At 43.0% G+C, this 20,044-nt stretch overlaps 1 protein-coding gene across 10 annotated transcripts in view; it reads left to right on the top strand.

The window, feature by feature from the left end:
• Positions 1-20,044, top strand: part of PLEKHM3 (pleckstrin homology domain containing M3) — a 209,466-nt gene that overhangs the window by 42,263 nt on the left and 147,159 nt on the right. For all 10 annotated transcript variants that reach the window (XR_004441598.1, XR_004441597.1, XR_004441599.1 and 7 more), the window contains one exon: positions 8,670-9,605. Coding sequence is in view for 7 of the 10 variants with exons in the window: in XM_033230501.1 (XP_033086392.1) it covers positions 8,670-9,605 (936 nt within the window). In the remaining 3 variants the exon portion in view is untranslated. The remainder of the gene's footprint in view (positions 1-8,669; positions 9,606-20,044) is intronic.

Consider the following 20,044-nt stretch of genomic DNA (forward strand, 5'->3'; position numbering starts at 1 on the left):
CTTACTTATTTGGGGAATAATTTTTATTATAAAATTTAATAAATATTTGGTGAGCATGAAATAGTATTTGAAGGCAAAAATGACTCTGAGTCATCAGAATGGTATAGACATACAGCCATGAAGGTTCAGAGGAGGACAGTTGTTTTCAACTAGAAGGGATGAAGAAAGGCTTCAGGAATGGATAAGATTTTATTGTAGCCCTCACGTATGGGGAGAACTCGGACAAGCAGAGACGAAGGAAGATCTAGGTGGGGGACTGTGGAGAAAATGCATGAAGGTCAGGAGTAGGTGAGCCATGGAAATGGTGATTCGGTCAGCTGACAGAAAGATGGTGGAGTTAAGCGGGGCAGCACTGTGTGAGGGGTTTCTGAGGAAATGTATGATGGAGGGGTCAGGCTAATATACCCTGAACCCCCTAATTATCTGAACATCCCTAGAAGTGAGACAACCACGTGTGACATACTCTTGCAAAAACAAAACAGAAACAAAACCAAAAAGCCACCAAGAACGAAAACACAAAAAACCTCACTGAACCTTGAGGTTCAAGTAGCAGTTGACAGAAAACGTGGGAAACAGGAACATTGAAGTAATTCTGTGAAGATACACTCAGCCAAATCCAGAATGTGGGAAATTCTACAGGATAAATGAACCAGCTTCTTCAAGAAATACATGGCATGAAAAAAAAGGAGGAAGAGAGAACTGTTATAGATTTAAAAAAACTTAAAAGACATGTCAATGAAATCAACATATGAACTCATTCAAACAAACTATCTATATTAAAGAAATGTGCCTGGGCGCGGTGGCTCATGCCTGTAACCCTAGCACTTTGGGAGGCCAAGGCGGGTGGATCACCTGAGGTCAGGTGTTCGAGACCAGCCTGACCAACATGGCGAAACCCCGTGTCTCTACTACAAATACAGCCGGGTGTGGTGGCACACGCCTATAATCCCAGCTACTTGGGAGGCTGAGACAGGAAAATTGCTTGAACCGGGGAGGTGGAGGTTGCAGTGAGCCGAGATCGTGCCACTGCACTCAAACCTGGGTGACAGAACGAGACTCCATCTCAAAAAAAAAAAAAAAATGTTTGAGACAACCTGGGAAAATTAGACACAGACTGGGTATTAGATAAGGAATTATCAGTTTTGTTGGGTATGAAAAAGTATCGTATATATTTTAAAGATCTTATCTGTTAGACTAGAAATATACCCTGAAGTATTTACAGGTGAAATGAAACTAATGTCTGTGATTTGCTTTCAAACATACCAGCAAGAAAAACAAATAAAAAGCAAGAGTTGGAGAGGGATAGGAGAGATGAAAGAAGAATGGCAGAAAATTGCGATTTTTAAAACTGAACAATGCGTACCTGGCATTCATCTTACTCTTCTACATGCTTTTCAAGTGTGTTTGAAACTTTCCATAATGAAATGTTTAAGGCCAAGCCAAGGAGTATGGACTTTACTGTGTGGCACCCAGAAACCTGTGAAGAGTGTTAGCCTGAGGAGGGGTGTGAGAGGGACTGTGAGATACCCGTAGAGTTTAGCCTGGCAACAGTGGGTGAAATGGCCAGGAAGGAGGAGGACTCAACGTTGATGAAGGTGGCCATGAGCATGGAAACTTTTTTGAGAACAGATAGAGGAAATAATGGCAAAAGAGAAACTCTTTGGGGTGTTGGCAGTAGAGAAGTGAATCAGGTGCATGACAGGGAAAATTCCCTTCTTCCTCTTCAGTAAGTAGCATTTGTTGTCCCGAAACCACTGCACTGGATACTGTAAGGATGAGGAGAAGGAAAAGGAGATCTTCATTAAGGAGGAACAGAACCAAGTCTTTGTATTAGCCACAGTAGAAAGCAATAGAGAAATAGTTGTTTTTTTTGGTTTGTTTGTTTGTTTTGTTTTTCTTTTTCATGAGGAATTTGTCTTGTGGTTTCAGTATGAAATTCATGGGTACAGTGATTTGTTTTGCTCACCTTTCTCTGTTTTCTTTGGGGAAATGATGATACTCTTTGTCAGTGATGCTATCTGGATCATTTGTGATATTAGATAATTTACTCATTTGCAAAATAAATTATATTACAGTTGACTCTTGAATAACTTGGGTTAGGTGTGGCAATCCCCCATGCCGTAAAAAATCCATGTTTGGGCCAGATGTGGTGGCTCATTCCTGTAATCCCAGCACTTTGGGAGGCTGAGGCGGCAGATCACGAGGTCGGGAGATCGAGACCATCCTGGTTAACACAGTGAAACCCCGTCTCTACTAAAAATACAAAAAATTAGCCGGGCGCGGTGGCAGGCGCCTGTAGTCCCAGCTACTCAGGAGGCTGAGTCAGGAGAATGGCGTGAACCCGGGAGGCGAAGCTGGCAGTGACCCGAGATCGCGCCACTGCACTCCAGCCTGGGCGACAGAGCAAGACTCCCTCTCAAAAAAAAAAAAAAAAAAAAAATCCATGTTTAATATTTGACTCCCCCAAAACTTTATTAATAGCCTACTGTTGACCAGAAGCCTTACTCTGGTCAACATGATACTTCATGATAACATGAACAGTCAATTAACACATATTTTGTATGTTATATGTATTATATACTGTATTCTTACAATAGAATAAGCCAGAGAAAAGAAAATGTTATTAAGAAAATCAGGTGGGGTGCAGTGGCTTATGCCTGTAATCCCAGCACTTTGGGAGGCTGAGGCATGCAGATCAGGAGTTCGAGACCAGCCTGGCCAACATGGTGAAACCCCGTCTCTACTAAAAATACAAAATTAGCCAGGTGTGGTGGCAGGTACCTGTAATTCCAGCTACTTGGGAGGCTGAGGCAGGAGAATCACTTGAACCCAGGAGGTGGAGGTTGCAGTGAGCCAAGATCATGCCATAGCACTCCAGCCTACAGGACAAGAGCAAGACTTCGTCTCAATAAAAAAAAAAAAAGAAAAGAAAAGAAAAATCACTGGGTGCGGTGGCTCAAGCCTGTAATCCCAGCACTTTGGGAGGCCGAGACGGGCGGATCACGAGGTCAGGAGATCAAGACCATCCTGGCTAACCCGGTGAAACCCCGTCTCTACTAAAAAATACAAAAAACTAGCCGGGCGACGAGGCGGGCGCCTGTAGTCCCAGCTATTTGGGAGGCTGAGACAGGAGAATGGCGTGAACCCAGGAGGCGGAGCTTGCAGTGAGCTGAGATCCGGCCACTGCACTCCAGCCTGGGCGGCAGAGCAAGACTCCGTCTCAAAAAAAAAAAAAAAAAGAAAAGAAAAATCAAAGCTGGGCACAGTGGCTCCCACCTATGATCCCAGCACTTTGGCAGGCCAAGGTGGGAGCATTGCTTGAAGCCAGGAGTTTGATACCAGCCTGGGCAACATAGCAAGACTCTGTCTCTACAAAAAATTAAAAAATGAACCAGGTGCGGCAGTGTATACCTGTAGTCCCAGCCACTCTGGAGACTGATCTAGGAGGATTGCTTGAGCTCAAGAGTTCAAGGCTGCAGTGAGCTATGTTTGTACCACTACTGTCCAGCCTGGGTGACAGAGTGAGACCCCATCTCAAGAAAGAAAGGGAGGGAGGGAAGGAGGGAGGGAGGAAGGAAGGAAATCACAAACAGGCTGACAGGTGCACCATGGTGGCCATAGCCATCTCCATAAAATAAGTAAATAATCAGGATGAGAAAATATATTTACTATTCATTAAGTGGAAGTAGATTATAAACGTCTTCATCTTCTTCATCTTCATGCTTAATAGACTGAGGAGGAAGAGAAGGGGCTGCTCGTCCTATCTCAGTGGTGGCAGAGATAGAAGAAAATCCAGGTAAAAGTGGACCTGCACAGTTCAAACCCATGCTCTTCAAGAGTCTACTGTATTCATTTGTGATGATATTCATTTATGAAGTCAAACACTTTCACTTCATTATTATATGATATTCATTTATCAAATTAGTCATTGTGAGATTTTATTATTTATGAAATTGAATACTTTAAAAGAATATGTGTGGGGTTAATTAAATGAGTTGAAATGATATAGCCCAGAGAAACAAAAGGTGAACTATGGTAAATTAATGAAAACTTAGATTTAAATACATAGCTTCTGATTTGTCAGTAGCAAAAATATTAAAAATAAACTTCAGTCTGGGTGCGGTGGCTCACACCTATAATTGAAGCACTTTGGGAGGCCAAAGTGGGAGGACTGTTGGAAGCCAGGAGTTCAATACCAGTTGGGGCAACATAGTGAGATTCCTTCTCTACAAAGAAATAAAGAAATAAGCTAGGTATCATGACGTGCGCCTATACTCCCAGCTACTTAGGAGGCTGAGGCAGGAGGATTGTTTGAGCCTCTAGGAGTTCAAGGCTGCAGTGAGCTATGATTGTGCCACTGTACTCCAGCCTTGGGGACAGTGTGAGACCCTGTCTCAAATAAATAAATAAACTTCAGATCCAGTAGAGAGAGTTGTTAGAGAAATGGTAGTTCTCTAGCACTTTATGATCAGATATGTAACTTTTATATCACACACAATATATTAATAAGGTATGGTATAAACAGGTCCTCCAGAAAGGAATGGATACTCCAGAAAATAGCTTGCTGATCACCTTTGCAAATTTTCTTCTTATTTTTCTTTTCTTTTCTTTTCTTTTCTTTTCTTTTTTTTTTTGAGATGGAGTCTCACTCTGTCGCCCAGGCTGGAGTGCAGTAGCGCGATCTCAGCTCACTGCAACCTCTGCCTCCCGGGTTCAAGCGATTCTCCTGTCTCAGCCTCCTGAGTAGCTGGGATTACAGGTGCATACCACCACACCCGGCTAATTTTTGTATTTTTATTAAAGATGGGGTTTCTCCATGTTGGACCAGTCTGGTCTCGAACTCCTGACGTCACATGATCCGCCCACCTCAGCCTCCCAAAGTGCTGGGATTACAGGCGTGAGCCACCACGCCCAGCTGATTCTTATTTTTCAAGAAATTACATGACAAACAGCAGCCTATAAGAATACACCATTTTCCCAGCCTGGGCAATATGGTGAAACCCTGTCTCTATTAAAAACATACAAAAATTAGCTAGGTATGCTGGCATATACCTGTATTCTTAGCTGGCTGGGAGGCTGAGGTGAGAGGATTGCTTGAGCCTGGGAGGTCGAGGCTGCAGTGAGTCATGATCATGCCATTGCACTCCAGCCTGAGTGACAGAGTAAGACCCTGTCTCAAAAACAAACAAACAAAAAAAAAAAGCCATTTCCTAGGATTCTAGGATTCACAGTTTTTTTTTCTGTTTCAATTTAATGTACCACTTAAAGAGGGCTGAAGCTGAGTTGGGAGAACAGAGATAGGAAATGTTGCTTAGTCAGTGGGGAAAAAATGTTGGAACCCAGTGCATTTTTTCTTCTTATTCTGCATCTAGAAGGTGAGGGAACCTTGAAGATTCCCTCGCCGGTCTTCTCATTCAGTCCACCCAAGCTGGCACCTGCCACCATACCTTCTATAGTTAGAAAGGAGTGAGGTTTTAGCTGGGCTTGCTGCTGGTTTGGGCCCAATTAAAGTAGAATTTTTAATTCCTGGGAGCTGTTGTTAAAAGCTCGCAGAGAGATAAGAGGGGAGGAAAATTCCTAGCTAAAAGCAGGAGAGGTGGTTTTTATTTTACTCAGCGGACTCAGCTGAGCCATCGGGTCACAGTGGGGATGGGGATAGAGGGACACATAGTTTTAAGTCTTATTATGGAAAAGATTGAACTATCATCAGTGCTTGATGGAAATGAGACCAGGAGAGGTGGCAGCAGTGTCGCTAACAGCACTGCCTCCCTTATTGCATTATCAGAAGAAAAAGATAACCTGCAAATAGGCATCCATTATCTCTTTCTACAAAGGGATTAGTGTGGGTTGCAAGAAATTAATGGCTTTTGAGTTACCACAGAAATACTAATGAATGTCAGGACCAGAGATGTAAAACAGGTAAAACTGGCTTTTCTCAGCCGCATTTCTCTCCTTTTCTCTTTTGGTTTGCTATTTTAAGATCTAGACCTATATTACTCTTTTTTTCTTTAGCCAAAAGCAGAAATCTTTAGCCAAAAGCAGAAATCATACCCTTTGGCAGTATGATTTATCTTTTTTAGGGAATGACTCAATTAGTTTATGACTATCTCCAATGTGTGTCGGCGAAGAGATTGAGAAACATTTCAGAAATTAAAGTCTCTACCAGGGAGGAGATGATTGACATCCCTCACATGGATGTCATTTATTTTCTTCCTTCCTTCCTTCCTTCCTTCCTTCCTTCCTTCCTTCCTTTTTCCTTTCTTTTTTCTTTTTCTTTCTCTCCTCCTCTTCTCCTCTTCTCTCCACTCCTCTCCCCTTCTCTCCCCTCCTCCCCCTCCTCCCCCTTCTCTCCCCTCCTCCCCCTCCCCTCCTCTCCTCCCCTCCCCCCTCCTCTCCCCCTCCTGCCTCTTCTCTCCCTCCCCCCCTTCTCCCCCCTCCCCCCTCCTCCCCCTTCTCTCCCCTCCTCCCCCTCCCCTCCTCTCCTCCCCTCCCCCCTCCTCTCCCCCTCCTGCCTCTTCTCTCCCTCCCCCCCTTCTCCCCCCTCCCCCCTCCTCCCCCCTCCTCTCCCCTCCTCCCCCTCCTCCCCCTCCTCCCCCCTCCTCCCCCTCCTCCCCCTCCTCCCCCTCCTCCCCCCTCCTCTCCCCTCCTCCCCCCTCCTCTCCCCTCCTCTCCCCTCCTCCCCCCTCCCCTCCTCTCCCCTCCTCCCCTCTTCTCTCCCCTCTCTCCCCTCCTCCCCCCTCCTCTTCCCCCTCCTCCCCCCTCCCCCCTCCTCTCCCCTCCTCCCCCCTCCTCCCCCCCTTTCTCCTCCTCTCCTTTGAGACAGAGTTTCACTTTTGTTGCCCACGCTGGAGTGCAATGGCATGATCTCGGCTCACTGCAACCTTTGCCTCCTGGGTTCAAGTGATTCTCCTGCCTCAGCCTCCTGAGTAGCTGGGATTACAGGCGCATGCTACCATGCCCGGCTAATTTTTGTATTTTTAGTAGAGACAAGTTTCGCCATATTGGCCAGGCTGGTCTTGAACTCCTGAACTCAGGTGATCCACCTATCTCGGCTTCCCAAAGTGCTGGGATTACAGGCGTGAGCCACTGCGCCTGGCTGGATGTCATTTTCATGTCTGATAAGAATGTCAGGAAATCTCTGAAATGATAGTCCCCTTTTATTAAGTACTAAACTAGTATATATTGCAGCTAATCATTGATTACGGATGGCATGACTAGTAAAACAGAGAGAAAAGGAGAAAAGAAGATAGGAGGGAAATTATACCTACTATATGCTGAGCATTGTGCTAGGTGCTTTATTTCTAATTCAACAAGTACTTATTAAGCACCCACTATGTACAAGGCAATGTTCAGTGTGCTGTGGTCTAAGAATGAAAAGAGAGACCTTACCCTTGCCCTCAGTGGAACTGATTGTCTAGCAGGAAAGACAGTCTTAAAAAAAATTTAAGACTTATTTTATTTGTTCAGACATGTAAATAAGCTATTATAATCTAGCCTGAGCTAAGAGCCCATGATAGAAGAATAATTTAGTAGTGATACCTGATACTGACTCAGGCATGCATGCATGTGTGTAGGTGAGGTTGGGAGAATCAGGACAGTCTTTTTCTGAAAGAGGATAAGTGTGCAGTTGCTGATTGAAGCCTTTGGAAGGAGCATTGCAAGCTCAGGGAACAGCATAAGCACAGTCAGGCTCAGAGAGAAAACTGCCATCTAAGCAGAGACCTAAAAAGTGAGCTAGTCGGGTCAAGCTTGGATCTCTGGTTCCTAGACAGAAGGTCCATGAACTGGCCTTGAGGGCTGCGGAAGGTGTCTGAGAAATGAGAGTTTGTGAGCAGCACATTTTATGTTGTCTCCTATTCATTGACCCTTCCTCGCTTTACCAACCTGAGAAAAGATAAGAGTATTAGCAGAGAGTTAGGTCCAGTGGCAGAAGGCACGTTCTCTCTTGTGTATTTGGTACTGTTAGGTTGGTGCAAAAGTAATTGCGGTTTTTACCATTAAAAGTAATGGTAGAAATAGACTGTTAATAGACTATTACCTAGAAAACATGGAACCCTGGCAAAGTATGATTGGTTCCTAGATTCACAAGGCATAGCAAGTCACAGTCGTTCCAGTATTTCTGTTTTCCACACAGACCTCTGCATCTCACATTGATGTTGCACACTCCATTGGTGTTGCACGTTCCATGCCCCATACTTATTCTCATACATGTGATTCCACCCTAGTTCTAGTTTTTATTTTTATTTTATTTTTAAGACAGAGTCTTGCTGTGTCTCTTAGGCTGGAGTACATTGGCATGATTACAGTGGCTACAGGCATGTGCCACATGCCCAGTTAATTTTTTAATTGTTTATAGAGATGGGCTCTCACTATGTTGCCTAGGTTGGTCTTGAACTCCTGTGCTCACGCAATCCCTCCCACCTTGGCCTCCCAAAATGCTGGGATTAGAAGTGTGTGCCATCACACCCAGCCTCCTAATTAAAGTTTTTAGACTCAAGATTTCCCCAGCTATTTCTTGCCAATTAGGTACCATCTTGGGATTCTGCTACTTTTACTTTGTTTAATTTGAACCAGAAGACTGTCAGTCCCTAATCTGTGTGGTTTCTTGTGCCTGCCTTCTTATAACTAACTAATTCTAATTAATACTTTGCCTCTCTTTTTCTTTCTAGAACACAAGCAGACATTCCCAAACATTCTAAAGAAGGGTTACCTGGAGATTAGAAAGGACCATGACAGTTACTGGCAAAGCTGTTATGCAGAACTTTCACCTTACAACTTATACTTCTACAGCCTCGACAGCAGTGGGAATCAAAACCTCTATGCCACGTACCAGCTTTCACACTTCCAGAGCATATCTGTTTTGGGCAACCTGGAGGCCAGGATGGTGGATACTGTTTTGTATGACAACACTCAGCTACAGCTAAAGGCAGAGTCACCATGGGAGGCTTTGGACTGGGGGCAGAAGCTTTGGGAAGTCGTGCATGCTGCAGTGCCTGGTTACATGGGGCGGCAGAATGAGCTGACAGTCTCACCAGGGCTTGGCCATCATGATGACTATGCACAGTATCATTGTTTCCAGAAGAAAGCCAGTGGGCTGCTGCCACCGTCCCCTGTCCTGGATAGCCTCAAACAGTACCAAAACATCCTCAAATCAGGGACTCTCTACAGGCTGACTGTCCAAAACAACTGGAAGGCATTTACATTTGTGCTGAGCAGGGCCTACCTTATGGCTTTTCAGCCCGGCAAGCTAGACGAGGATCCACTGTTGAGCTACAACGTGGATGTGTGTCTGGCTGTCCAGATGGACAACCTGGATGGCTGCGACTCTTGCTTTCAAGTCATTTTCCCCCAGGATGTCCTTCGCCTCCGAGCTGAGACCCGACAGAGAGCTCAGGAATGGATGGAGGCTCTGAAGACAGCTGCCAATGCAGCCAGGAGTTCAGAGCAAAACCTGCAAGTCACACTGAGGAACAAACCCAAGGATCAGATGGGTGGGCATGAACTCAGGAAGAATAAACGCCAATCTGTGACTACCAGCTTCCTGAGCATTTTGACGACTTTGTCTTTGGAACGAGGACTCACTGCTCAGAGTTTCAAATGTGCAGGTATGAAGCAGATTTTCAGCCTAAAGCTCATTAAAGAACAATTCTGAACCCCACAATTGGAATTCACTTTAAAAATCCCCTTAAAAGGCTAGTCACAGCTATTTCCTGTTTATAAAAAGCATCTCTCCTCGAGAAGCTTACTATGTTAAAGCATCCATCCATCCTTATCCCACGCTGTTGAAGTAAATAGAAGCAGCTATGATATACCCCGTTGAATCAAAATGACTTGGCTAGAGCCTAACGAGACTAGAATTTAGGCTTCCTGAGTCAGACGTGATTCTATTCGCTCTGCCTTCTTGAATAAAGGTCACTGTGAATATGCATGTCACAAATTGTCTCATAAGAGACATTCAAGTCCAAAGCTGACTACTAAAACTCCTTAGGCAAGGAAAATGGCCACCGTCAGTAACTGTCATTGATCTTGACCTTGTCAAATCCTCTTAAGGTGAAATCTAGAAAATCAGTCTTGACAGAAAATGTGGGGGTGGCTAAAAGGGTAGATGATGATTCAGCAGATGACCGCTGAGTCACTACGGGCTTATGCCCATCGTGGGAAGCCCAGGGCTTCTGGAACTGCTATGTAAGGATGAGATGCAAAAGAGGAGTTTGAGGTCAACAATCTTATTTTGTAAAAGCTTATTACTGCATCTTTCCTCTACTGTCCATTCTTCCACCTTTCCTAAAACAGTAAAATTACCAAAAAAAAAAAAAAAATTGTGCCAGGCACAGTGGCTTACGCCTGAAATCTCAGCACTTTGGGAGGCCGAGGCAGGTGGATCACTTGAGGTCAGGAGTTCGAGGCAGCCTGGCCAACATGGTGAAACCCCATCTCTACTAAAAGTGCAAAAATTCACCAGGCATGGTGGCGGGTGCTTGTTATCTCAGCTATTCAGGAGGCTGAGGCAGGAAAATTGCTTGAGCCCAGGAGGCAGAGGTTGCAGTGAGCCAAGACTGAGATCACACCACTGTGCTCTAGCCTGGGCGACAGAGCGAGACTCCATCTCAAAAAAAAAAAAAAAAAAAGGTTTTAAAACTTCACTGAACCCGATCTAGATATCTGTTATAAACTAAATCAAATTATTTTCCTTTCATTAAACCCCAGTTTGTGACATTAAATTTACCATGAGAATGGCTTTAAATGGAAACCTGATTTGGAAGGTTTTAATTCAAGTCTATTAGATATAAGTATGTTGTTTAAAAATGATCAAGAAGCTCACCACCAGCCAAAACCACATTTAAAATTTTGTCCTTGCTCCTGCATTGAAAAAAGCCAAATAGGGGTGGCACATTGAAAACCCACGTTTTGAACTTAGGTTAGTTATGATGCTGGTCTTTCTATTGGAAAATAAATTACCCAAAGTGAGGATTGAGTGAATCATCCTTGCTTTGATTCAAGGACCTCAGTGACTGTGGACCAGAAGCTTGCGGGGTGGGATTGGAGAGACCAGAAACACTGAGCCAGTTAAGAAGCTCTGCTAGACCTGGCGTGGTGGCTCATGCCTGTAATCCCAGCACTTTGGGAGGCCGAGACAGGTGGATCACAAGGTCAGGAGTTTGAGACAAGCCTGGCCAGTATAGTGAAACCCCGTCTCTACTAAAAATACAAAATTAGCCGGGTGTGGTGGTGGGCACCTGTAATCCCAGCTACTCAGGAGGCTGAGGCAGGAGAATCACTTGAACCCAGGAGGCAGAGGTTGCAGTGAACCGAGATTGTGCCACTGCACTCCAGCCTGGGCGACAGAGCGAGAATCCATCTCAAAAAAAAAAAAAAGAAAAAAGAAGAAAGAAGCTCTACTAGTTTATATAGATGTATCTGTAGGTATGAAAGACCTGTGTTAAGTCACCCAGATACTTTTGGAAAATGGTTTTTAAATAAGGAGATACTAGTTTTAGCAGTTTTTTAAAAAATAGATATTACTGACATTTCAGTGTCTTATACTAGTATATATATTTTTAAGTTCAGGCATTCAATAATAATTTACTAAGTGCTTACTCTGGACATTCTGGAATTATGGTACACTTCCATGGCTTTAGATTACAGATGTGGTCAGCAAATCTGTTGTGTTATTGGAGTAAGGAAGAACAGCTCAGCTTAGTTCTCAAGATGTGGAGACTGGAGTAGCTGAATCAAGAAACTTTCTAGTAAAAGAGGGAAGAAAAGCCTCAGGTATTTCACAAGAGGTATTGCCTAATTCACCTCCCTCTCAGAAGTGTGCCTTCTGATGGAGTGTGCACTGCCCATGCTCTGCACTGCATTCATAGCATTCCTGACACTCAAGAGGAAGGAGAAATGTAGGTAGAAGGTGCCATTCAGCAAGCTCATTGCATCCGGCAACTGGAGAAATGAAATCAGGAAAAAAAGAAAAGTGAGCAAAAGAGGGAGAAGGAAGCTGAGTAGAAAAGAACAGGAAACATATTATATAATGGGCAGGAATAGAACTTTCTGGCAGCTGCCTTAGTTAGGTTCCATATGATAGGATGCTTCCCTTTGCTGTCTAGATTTTGTGCTCCCTAAATTTGGCTTGTGGAGGATAGGTTGGATAAGGGTAGTAGTAGGGAATCAGGGGAGGAAGGCGGTCTAAAATTCATTTGCACTGCTCGACTTTTAACTTTGTGCTTTGGTTCGGAGTTCTGATGAATGGGGCAGAGAGAGACAGGTTTCTAATTTGGGACAGGGACAAGTCAGTCTTAATTTGTATAGTATGGCATATTCCAAAAAAAAAAAGGAAAGAAAGAAAAGCTGTTCCATTTTTATACCCCCTTTTCCCTCAGAAAGTGCTATATTCAGTTGCTTTGTGATACTTGTGGTTTACCAGGTTGTTTTTGTACCAGCACTTGAACTCTGCTTTTCTTTCTTTCTTTCTTTTTTTTTTTTTTTTGAGATGGAGTTTCGGTCTCATTGCCCAGGTTGGAGTGCCATGGCGCAATCTCGGCTCACTGCAACCTCCACCTCCCGGGTTCAAATGATTCTCCTGCCTCAGCCTCCTGAGTAACTGAGATTACAGGCATGTGCCACCACACCCGGCTAATTTTGTACTTTACTTAGTAGAGATGGGGTTTCTCTTTGTTGGTCAGGCTGGTCTAGAACTCCCGACCTCAGGTGATCCGCCCGCCTTGGCCTCCCAAAGTGCTGGAATTATAGGCATGAGCCACCGCCTGTGCCCGGCTGAACTGTGGTTTTCTAGGTAAGAATACTTTATTTCCTGATCTCCTGTAGGGGGCAGAGTCTCAAAAGAAAATGGTAAAAACCTGTTAAGCAAACTTCTAAATGTTTTTTAGATTACCTGGGAGACTGTTCATTATACCAGAGATTATTATAGCAGATGGAACGTTAAAAATTGATCTGTGTTTCTCACAAACACAGTTAATCTAAACCAGCTGCTGCTTCCTTTTGTACCTATGTCTTCTAACTTTGCATCCTCATAAAAACACACCTTCAGTGAAAAAGCTGGTAGCATAGCATGTTGATCTTCCAAAATGCCAAAATCTTCAGCACATTGTTTTTGATGAATTTTGGCTTTATGTATTATTTTAAGGAGAGGCATATTCACTGTATTTCGTGGTTTTAGTGTGCCCCTTTATACTATAAGTTTTTATGTCTACTTAGTTCCTCCCCCTTTAAATAGTTTGGATGAATAAACTTTAAAAGTGGAAGATTGCACAGAGTAGCTCTTTATTATGATGTCATTTACTTGCTATTCAGGGGAGCCACAAATGTTGGCTTTTAAATCTACAAAATAGTGCAATTGGCCTTATTTCATTAAATTCTTTCTGTAAGTGAAGAATTTTCTGTATCCTTCTTTAAAACTTAAACAGCTCCTGCAGAAAAAAATGGACCATGGTTATCCAAAAACGCCTGAGGTTATTGTTTTAAAAATATATGCTGATATATAACTGTGTATGTTTTAAATGTGTACTTGATTTTTGATAGTTGTATCTGATTATGCGTGACTGTTCCATGGCTTCCTCTGCAGCTCCAGGGTTGCACTGAGCTTAGGAAGCCCCAGCCATAGTGGTCTTCTTTTTTTTTTTTTTTTTTTTTGGAGACAGAATCTTGTCCTGTCGCCCAGGTTGGAATGCAGTGGTGTGATCTCGGCTCACTGCAACCTCCGCCTCCCGGGTTCAAGTGATTCTCCTGCCTCATCCTTCCTTGTAGCTGGGATTACAGGCATACGCCACCATGCCCAGCTAATTTTTGTATTTTTAGTAGAGACAGGGTTTCACCATGCTGGTCAGGCTGGTCTCGAACTCCTGACCTCGTGATCCGCCTCCCCTCAGCCTCCCAAAGTGCTGGGGTGAAAGGCGTAAGCCGCTGCGCCCAGCCTCATAGTGGTCTTCTTGCTGTTCCTGGAACCTACTATTATCATGCCTACCTCTAGGACCCTTACACTTGCTAGTTCTACTTCTTGAAATTTGAAAACTTAGTTATTTCATTCATTATATTATTTATTGTGTGCCCAGAAACTTGGAAGCACCTAGATGGGTCAGTGCTGCAGGAAAGCCGACATGGTCCTTGCCTTCATGAAATTTGCAGTCCACTGGGGAAGACAAGACATGAATCAAATAATCACATCAGTGGATGTCAAAAGGCAGCTGTGACAATTGCTACAGATGTGAGGCCCATGCTTTGGGTTAGAGAACTCTCAGAGATGGTACCAGGTAGAACTATGTGAAATTGCAGATTTTCAGTCATTTTTGACCTATAAAAATAAAGACAGTTCAGATTACATTTAATGTTTGACCCTGAAGTCACAGAAGGTTCTTGAGCAGAGAAGCACATGATGGGAATGGTATTTAGGAACAGTTAATTTGGTGGTACAGCTTTTCAGGGACACCTCTGTAGCAGCAAATGAGGCATGCTTCTTCAGTGAAATTACTGGTTGAGGTTTAAAATTATGTTTGGCAATGGGGAATCTGTGCTGTTATAATATTAATGCTAAAACAAATGACTATACAGCTTATTAAAATCTTTATGAATTACGTACCTGTATGTGATTCTAAATTAGGCTATTCACAAAATGCTCCAAAATTAGATTAAGGCAATAACTCTTGTTGTTTTTTTTTTTTAAGTTAAAAAAAGTTTTAATTGACACAATATACATATTTATGGGGTACACAGTGATACTGCAATACATATATATAGTGATCAGATCAGGGTGATTAGCATATCCATCATCTCAAACATTTATCATTTCTTTGTGTTGGGAACATTCAGTATCTCCCTTCTAGGTATTTGAAACTACATATTATTGTTAACTATAGTCATCCTACAGTGCTATCGAACACTAGAACTTGTTCCTCCTATCTAAGCAGCTCTATTTTCTTTAGGAATTTGACATTTGTACCTACCTATTTGCACTTAATAGATACATGGTTTTCTTGGCACTAGCACACACAGATATTTTTCCTAAAATTTCCCAGCAATCAAGAAACCTAGCAGTTGATTACTATAATAAAAGGGCCCAAGGACTTGTTTCTGAGTGTGACAACAGATGCAAAGCTCACCTTTGGAAGTGTTCTCTGTTTGAATGTTTTGTAATCTGGAGATGAAATTGGATGGCCCACTGTAGGGCAGTGTTCCCAATTCTGAACTGAATTTGAACATGTTAACAGCAAAGACAGCAAGAAAAACAGTGAGCCTGGGAGATCCCCTACACCATTTTCACTGTGTCAGGTTTTATGGTTTTACTCCTTGGCTGCTGTTTAACCTCTTGGGACTGCTGTTGGTAATTACATCTCTCTGGCATTAAGAGCTTTTTTGCTTTCCTTTTTTTCCCTCCAACCCTTGGGAGGGGTAAACCCAAGAGGTGGTGGGGAGAAGTTTTGCTGTGAATTCTTCAGCCATTTAGTGCAAATTCCTGTAATTACCGGCATTGTGTCTTCTCTGAATGGCACATAATACAGCAGAAGCCATTCCTAATTGAGACCTTACAGGAGGTACAAATCCCCTCTTTGTTCAGCCTGACAAATTAGTGCCAGAAAGTGGCAGGGTCTGAGTGGGAATCAAAGGCAAGAAACACAAAGATGGAACTTAAGGCTACAGTAATAACCCTCTCTTGTCCCGAAGGGAAAAAAGTAATGACCAATGAAAAATGAAGTTTTTTTTGTTATAAATTCCCTTGACATGACAGCACCTCGGGGCTGCTCTATTTATTTAGCAAAAGTGATTAAATAGTAATACAACAGGGCTGTCCATTGTTTCCCTGGGTGCCCCCCCTTCACAGACCCCTGCTGCCTGGGCTAATTGATTGACAATGAACCTCTGATAAAGAAGTATGTTGTTAGGACCTGGGGTAGGGGGTGTGGGGGCATTTTCCTCCTCTTTGTGTGTTTGAGAGAGAGAGAGAAAGAGAGAGTTTCATTTTTGTTTGAATTGCTCTCTAGTTTTTCTTTGCCCCACCCCACCCCCTCTTTCCCTTCTTCTCTCTCTTCTCTCCCCTGCCTTATTTTCCTCCCTGCTTTTTCCCCCCAAAGCTTTTCAGCGGTTGCTCCCAGCTAACATTCACAAACAGGTAGAGGGCAACTAGAATTGTAGGGCAGGCTTTCGATGAGTTTATCTTCGTAGCTAACTTCCTCTCCCTGTACTCTGTTTAAGCCTGAACAGCAGTATGAGAAGAAAGAAAAAGAGAAGGGGGCTGATTATTGGTGCTTTAAGGCCAGAAAAGTTGTGCTTTTTAGTTTTTTATTTGTGGGAACGGATGTCTGAAACTAGACTTTGCACTAATATTTTGTCTTAAATTCTTTGCTCAACTTTAGAAAAAATCTATGTACTAATAACATTTATATGCTTAGTGGGGGGAGTTGTGGAATAAGAAATAAAAACTCAAATTTTTAGCCTCCCCTTAGTAACCAAGAAGCCAAGATTAATTCTTCGAGGATAAAATCTGGCTGCTTTTGGTGTAACTTAGTCCTCCAAGGATGCTATAAGTTGTGGGAAGATGACCAAAGGCTTCTAGGCAGATAATTAATAGCTCCTAGTTATATATGCTCATCTAGCTAAGCTGAAACTAAATCCCTAATTTAACTCTGTAACAGCTGCAAAAACAAATCATTTCAAGCTCCTGTGAAAGCAAAATATATTGAACAAACATTATCGACCTTGCTAATACCACATGGCATTTCATATGATAAATGAGGGTGTATTTCTGGCAAAGGCCTGTTTTATGGCATCATTTCAACATAAAGGATACCTTTACCCTAGCAATACAAGCATCCTTGATAGAAAGTATGGGGTGGTTAATTACTCATTAAATGGCTGCCAGTCTGGAAGTAAGCAGTATTTCTGCTTTGGACCTAGTTAGTTACTTATTGGCTTCTGGGTAAATCATGTAGAATAGCAATTCTTCAGAAAAAGGGAAATTGAATTTGGGAACTTCTTATGCATGTGAGTCTAGGTGAAGAAAGATCTGCTGGTTTCTAAGTGCCCAGAAGGGTTGTTGTGTATTATGCTCTTGAAAAACAAGAAGTTCTAAGGTAGCCAAAATCTGTTTTCATTCCCATGTGAAAAATTAGGGGGTCCTTTAGTAGCCAAAGTGCCAGATCTTCTAAGGAAATGAGAGGTGGAAATAAGGAAATTGACTTTCCTTGATATCTCCAATTATTATCTTTACTACTATTTTCAAATTTGTCTCCCACTTAGAAGTAATAAGGTGAAGATTTATTAGAGTTAGGGAATAGGTATGTAGCTAACTGGGGGAGGAAAAGACAACAAAGGAAGAGTCAGATATGCCCCTCCCCCAAACATATAAACAGCTTTGATACATGAGAAATATTTAGTGCATTGTTGCCTTCTTATGTTGTATTGTCTAAGTCATTTTCTTATTGAGTGTTTTGGATTGTTGTCTCCTAGAGGAGAAATCCCTAGGTATTTATGTGCGATAAAGGGCTAAATTTTATTTTTCCAACTTTGAATACAACCATGGAGGGGTTGCTTATAAGTAAAATCCTTAAGTGAAGTTTTAGTTGGGGGTTTTCAAACCCCTCTTGTGTGCTACACCCACTCTGACAGGCACCTTGGGATATGCAAATAAGAATGAGGTGCAGATTGTGCTCTTCAAATACTTATAGAAACACCCAGCCCCACAAGGCTATGGAGGACTTGAAGCGGGTGAGCCGAAGAATGGGACAGGGTGACCAAGGGTCAAGCCATCATGGCCAGTGGTTTGGAGACCATTACATCCTTGTCTCTGCTTATGTCAGGGAATCTATACCAGATAACTTGAAAGCTAAAGAGCTAAAGTGGCCCCCCCAACCCCCAACTCCGCTTTAAACTTTGTCCTTAGTCCCCACAGAATTTAACTCAGGGAAAATCTCCTTGGATTTCGCTACCATCTGTCAAAGATAAAACTTTCTGTTGTGTGTTCATGATGTAGTAGGTGCTCTGGGAGATATAAGAGGAAGTGTAGTTGTGGTCTGTAACTCCCAAGACTTTATAGTCTGAGGGCACACAAAAGAAATTGAGGGGCCGGGCGCGGTGGCTCAAACCTGTAATCCCAGCACTTTGGGAGGCCGAGACGGGCGGATCACAAGGTCAGGAGATCGAGACCATCCTGGCTAACACGGTGAAACCCCGTCTCTACTAAAAATACAAAAACTAGCCGGGTGAGGTGGCGGGCGCCTGTAGTCCCAGCTACTCGGGAGCCTGAGGCAGGAGAATGGCTTAAACCCGGGAGGCGGAGCTTGCAGTGAGCTGAGATCTGGCCACTGCACTCCAGTCCGGGCGACAGAGCAAGACTCCGCCTCAAAAAAAAAAAAAGAAAAAAGAAATTGAGGAATACTGGATAAGTAGGTCAGGTCTGTGCTGTATAGCACTTAGTATTCAGAAAAGCATTTGGCAAAGCCCTCAAAACAATACACATACTACAATCTCTGTTAACTTGGATTATCAGAGATTGTAGTATGTGTGTTGTTTTGTGAATAATTGGCAGTTTTACTCAACGATTGTTGTCTAATGGTTCCCTCTTAGTCTAAAAGTTTGTCAGTAAAGGTACACAATCATAATGAGAAACAGCACAATTTAGTAATTAAGAGCAAGGATTCTGGAGCCAGACTGCTTGGGTTTCCAGTTCTACTCATGAGCTCTGCAATCCTAGGTAAACTGCTTAACCTCTCTGTACCTCCACTGTTTCATCAGATGTAAGAAAATAATCACATCTGCCTTATTAGTTTGTAGTGAGAATAAATTGAGTTAAAGGACTTAGAACGCTGCCTGGCACATAGTAAGTGTCGTATAAGGCTAGCTGTTATTATTAGGTTTGTGCAAAAGTAATTGTGGTTCTTGCCCTTACTTTTAATGGCAAAAGCCGCAATAACTTTTGCACCAACCTAATGGTATTTGCTCACTTACTACTATAATTACCTGGATAAAGATACCATAGGCATACTTATCAAATTTGCAGCTATCACAAAACTAGTTTGGAGAGCTAATATGTTGAATGACAGAATTGAGATTCTGAAATGTAAGCTAGAGGATGGATCAAAACAAACAAGATGAGATTTAGTAGGGATAAATAGTCCTCTATTTATATTCAGAAAATTAACCACAAAGATAGAAGGTAGAGAAAACCTGAGCTAACAACAGCCCATGTGGGCATACAAATGAGGCAGCTGTGAAGCCAGCATTTATGTTGCATAGCTACGTGAAAACCTTTTACAAGACTGGTACAGTAGCTCACACCAATAATCTCAGCACTTTGGGAGGCTGAAGTGGGAGGATTGCTTGAGGCCAGGAGTTTGAGAACAACCTGAGCAACATAGCAAGACCCTGTCTTCACCAAAAAAAAAAATAGCCCAGCCTGGTGGCTGATGCCTGTAGTCCCAGCTATGCAGGAGACTGAGGTAAAAGGATTGCTTGAGCCCAGAAGTTCTAGGCTGCAATGATCTATGAACATGACACTGCTCTTCAGCCTGGGTGACAGAGTGAGATCCTGTCTAAAAAAAAAGAAAGAAAAGAAAAGCTTTTACAAAACCGGACCAGAAAGAAAAGATAATATTCTCGCTGCACTCTGCCCTGGCCAGATCATATCTGGAAACTTCAGTTATGTATGCTGTACTTTAAGAATACACATCCTAAGCCGGGTGCGGTGGTTCGCGCCTATAATCCCAGCACTTTGGGAGGCCGAGGCAGGTGGATCACGAGATAAGGAGATCGAGACCAACCTGGCCAACACAGTGAAACCCCGTCTCTACTAAACATAAAAAAAATTAGCTGGGCATGATGGCGGGCACCTGCAGTCCCAGCGACTCAGAAGGCTGAGGTAGGAGAATCTCTTGAATCCAGGAGGTGGAGGTTGCAGTGAGCCAGGATCGCGCCATTGCACTCCAGCAGCCTGGGCGACAGAGCAAGACTCTGTGTCAAAAAAAACAAAAACAAAAAAACAAAAAAAAAAAACAAAAAAAACCCACACACATCCACATCTATTGATGTGTGGTAGTGAAGG

Source organism: Trachypithecus francoisi, unplaced genomic scaffold (assembly GCF_009764315.1).
Source record: "Trachypithecus francoisi isolate TF-2019V2 unplaced genomic scaffold, Tfra_2.0 Lachesis_group13, whole genome shotgun sequence".
Lineage (NCBI taxonomy): Eukaryota > Metazoa > Chordata > Mammalia > Primates > Cercopithecidae > Trachypithecus > Trachypithecus francoisi.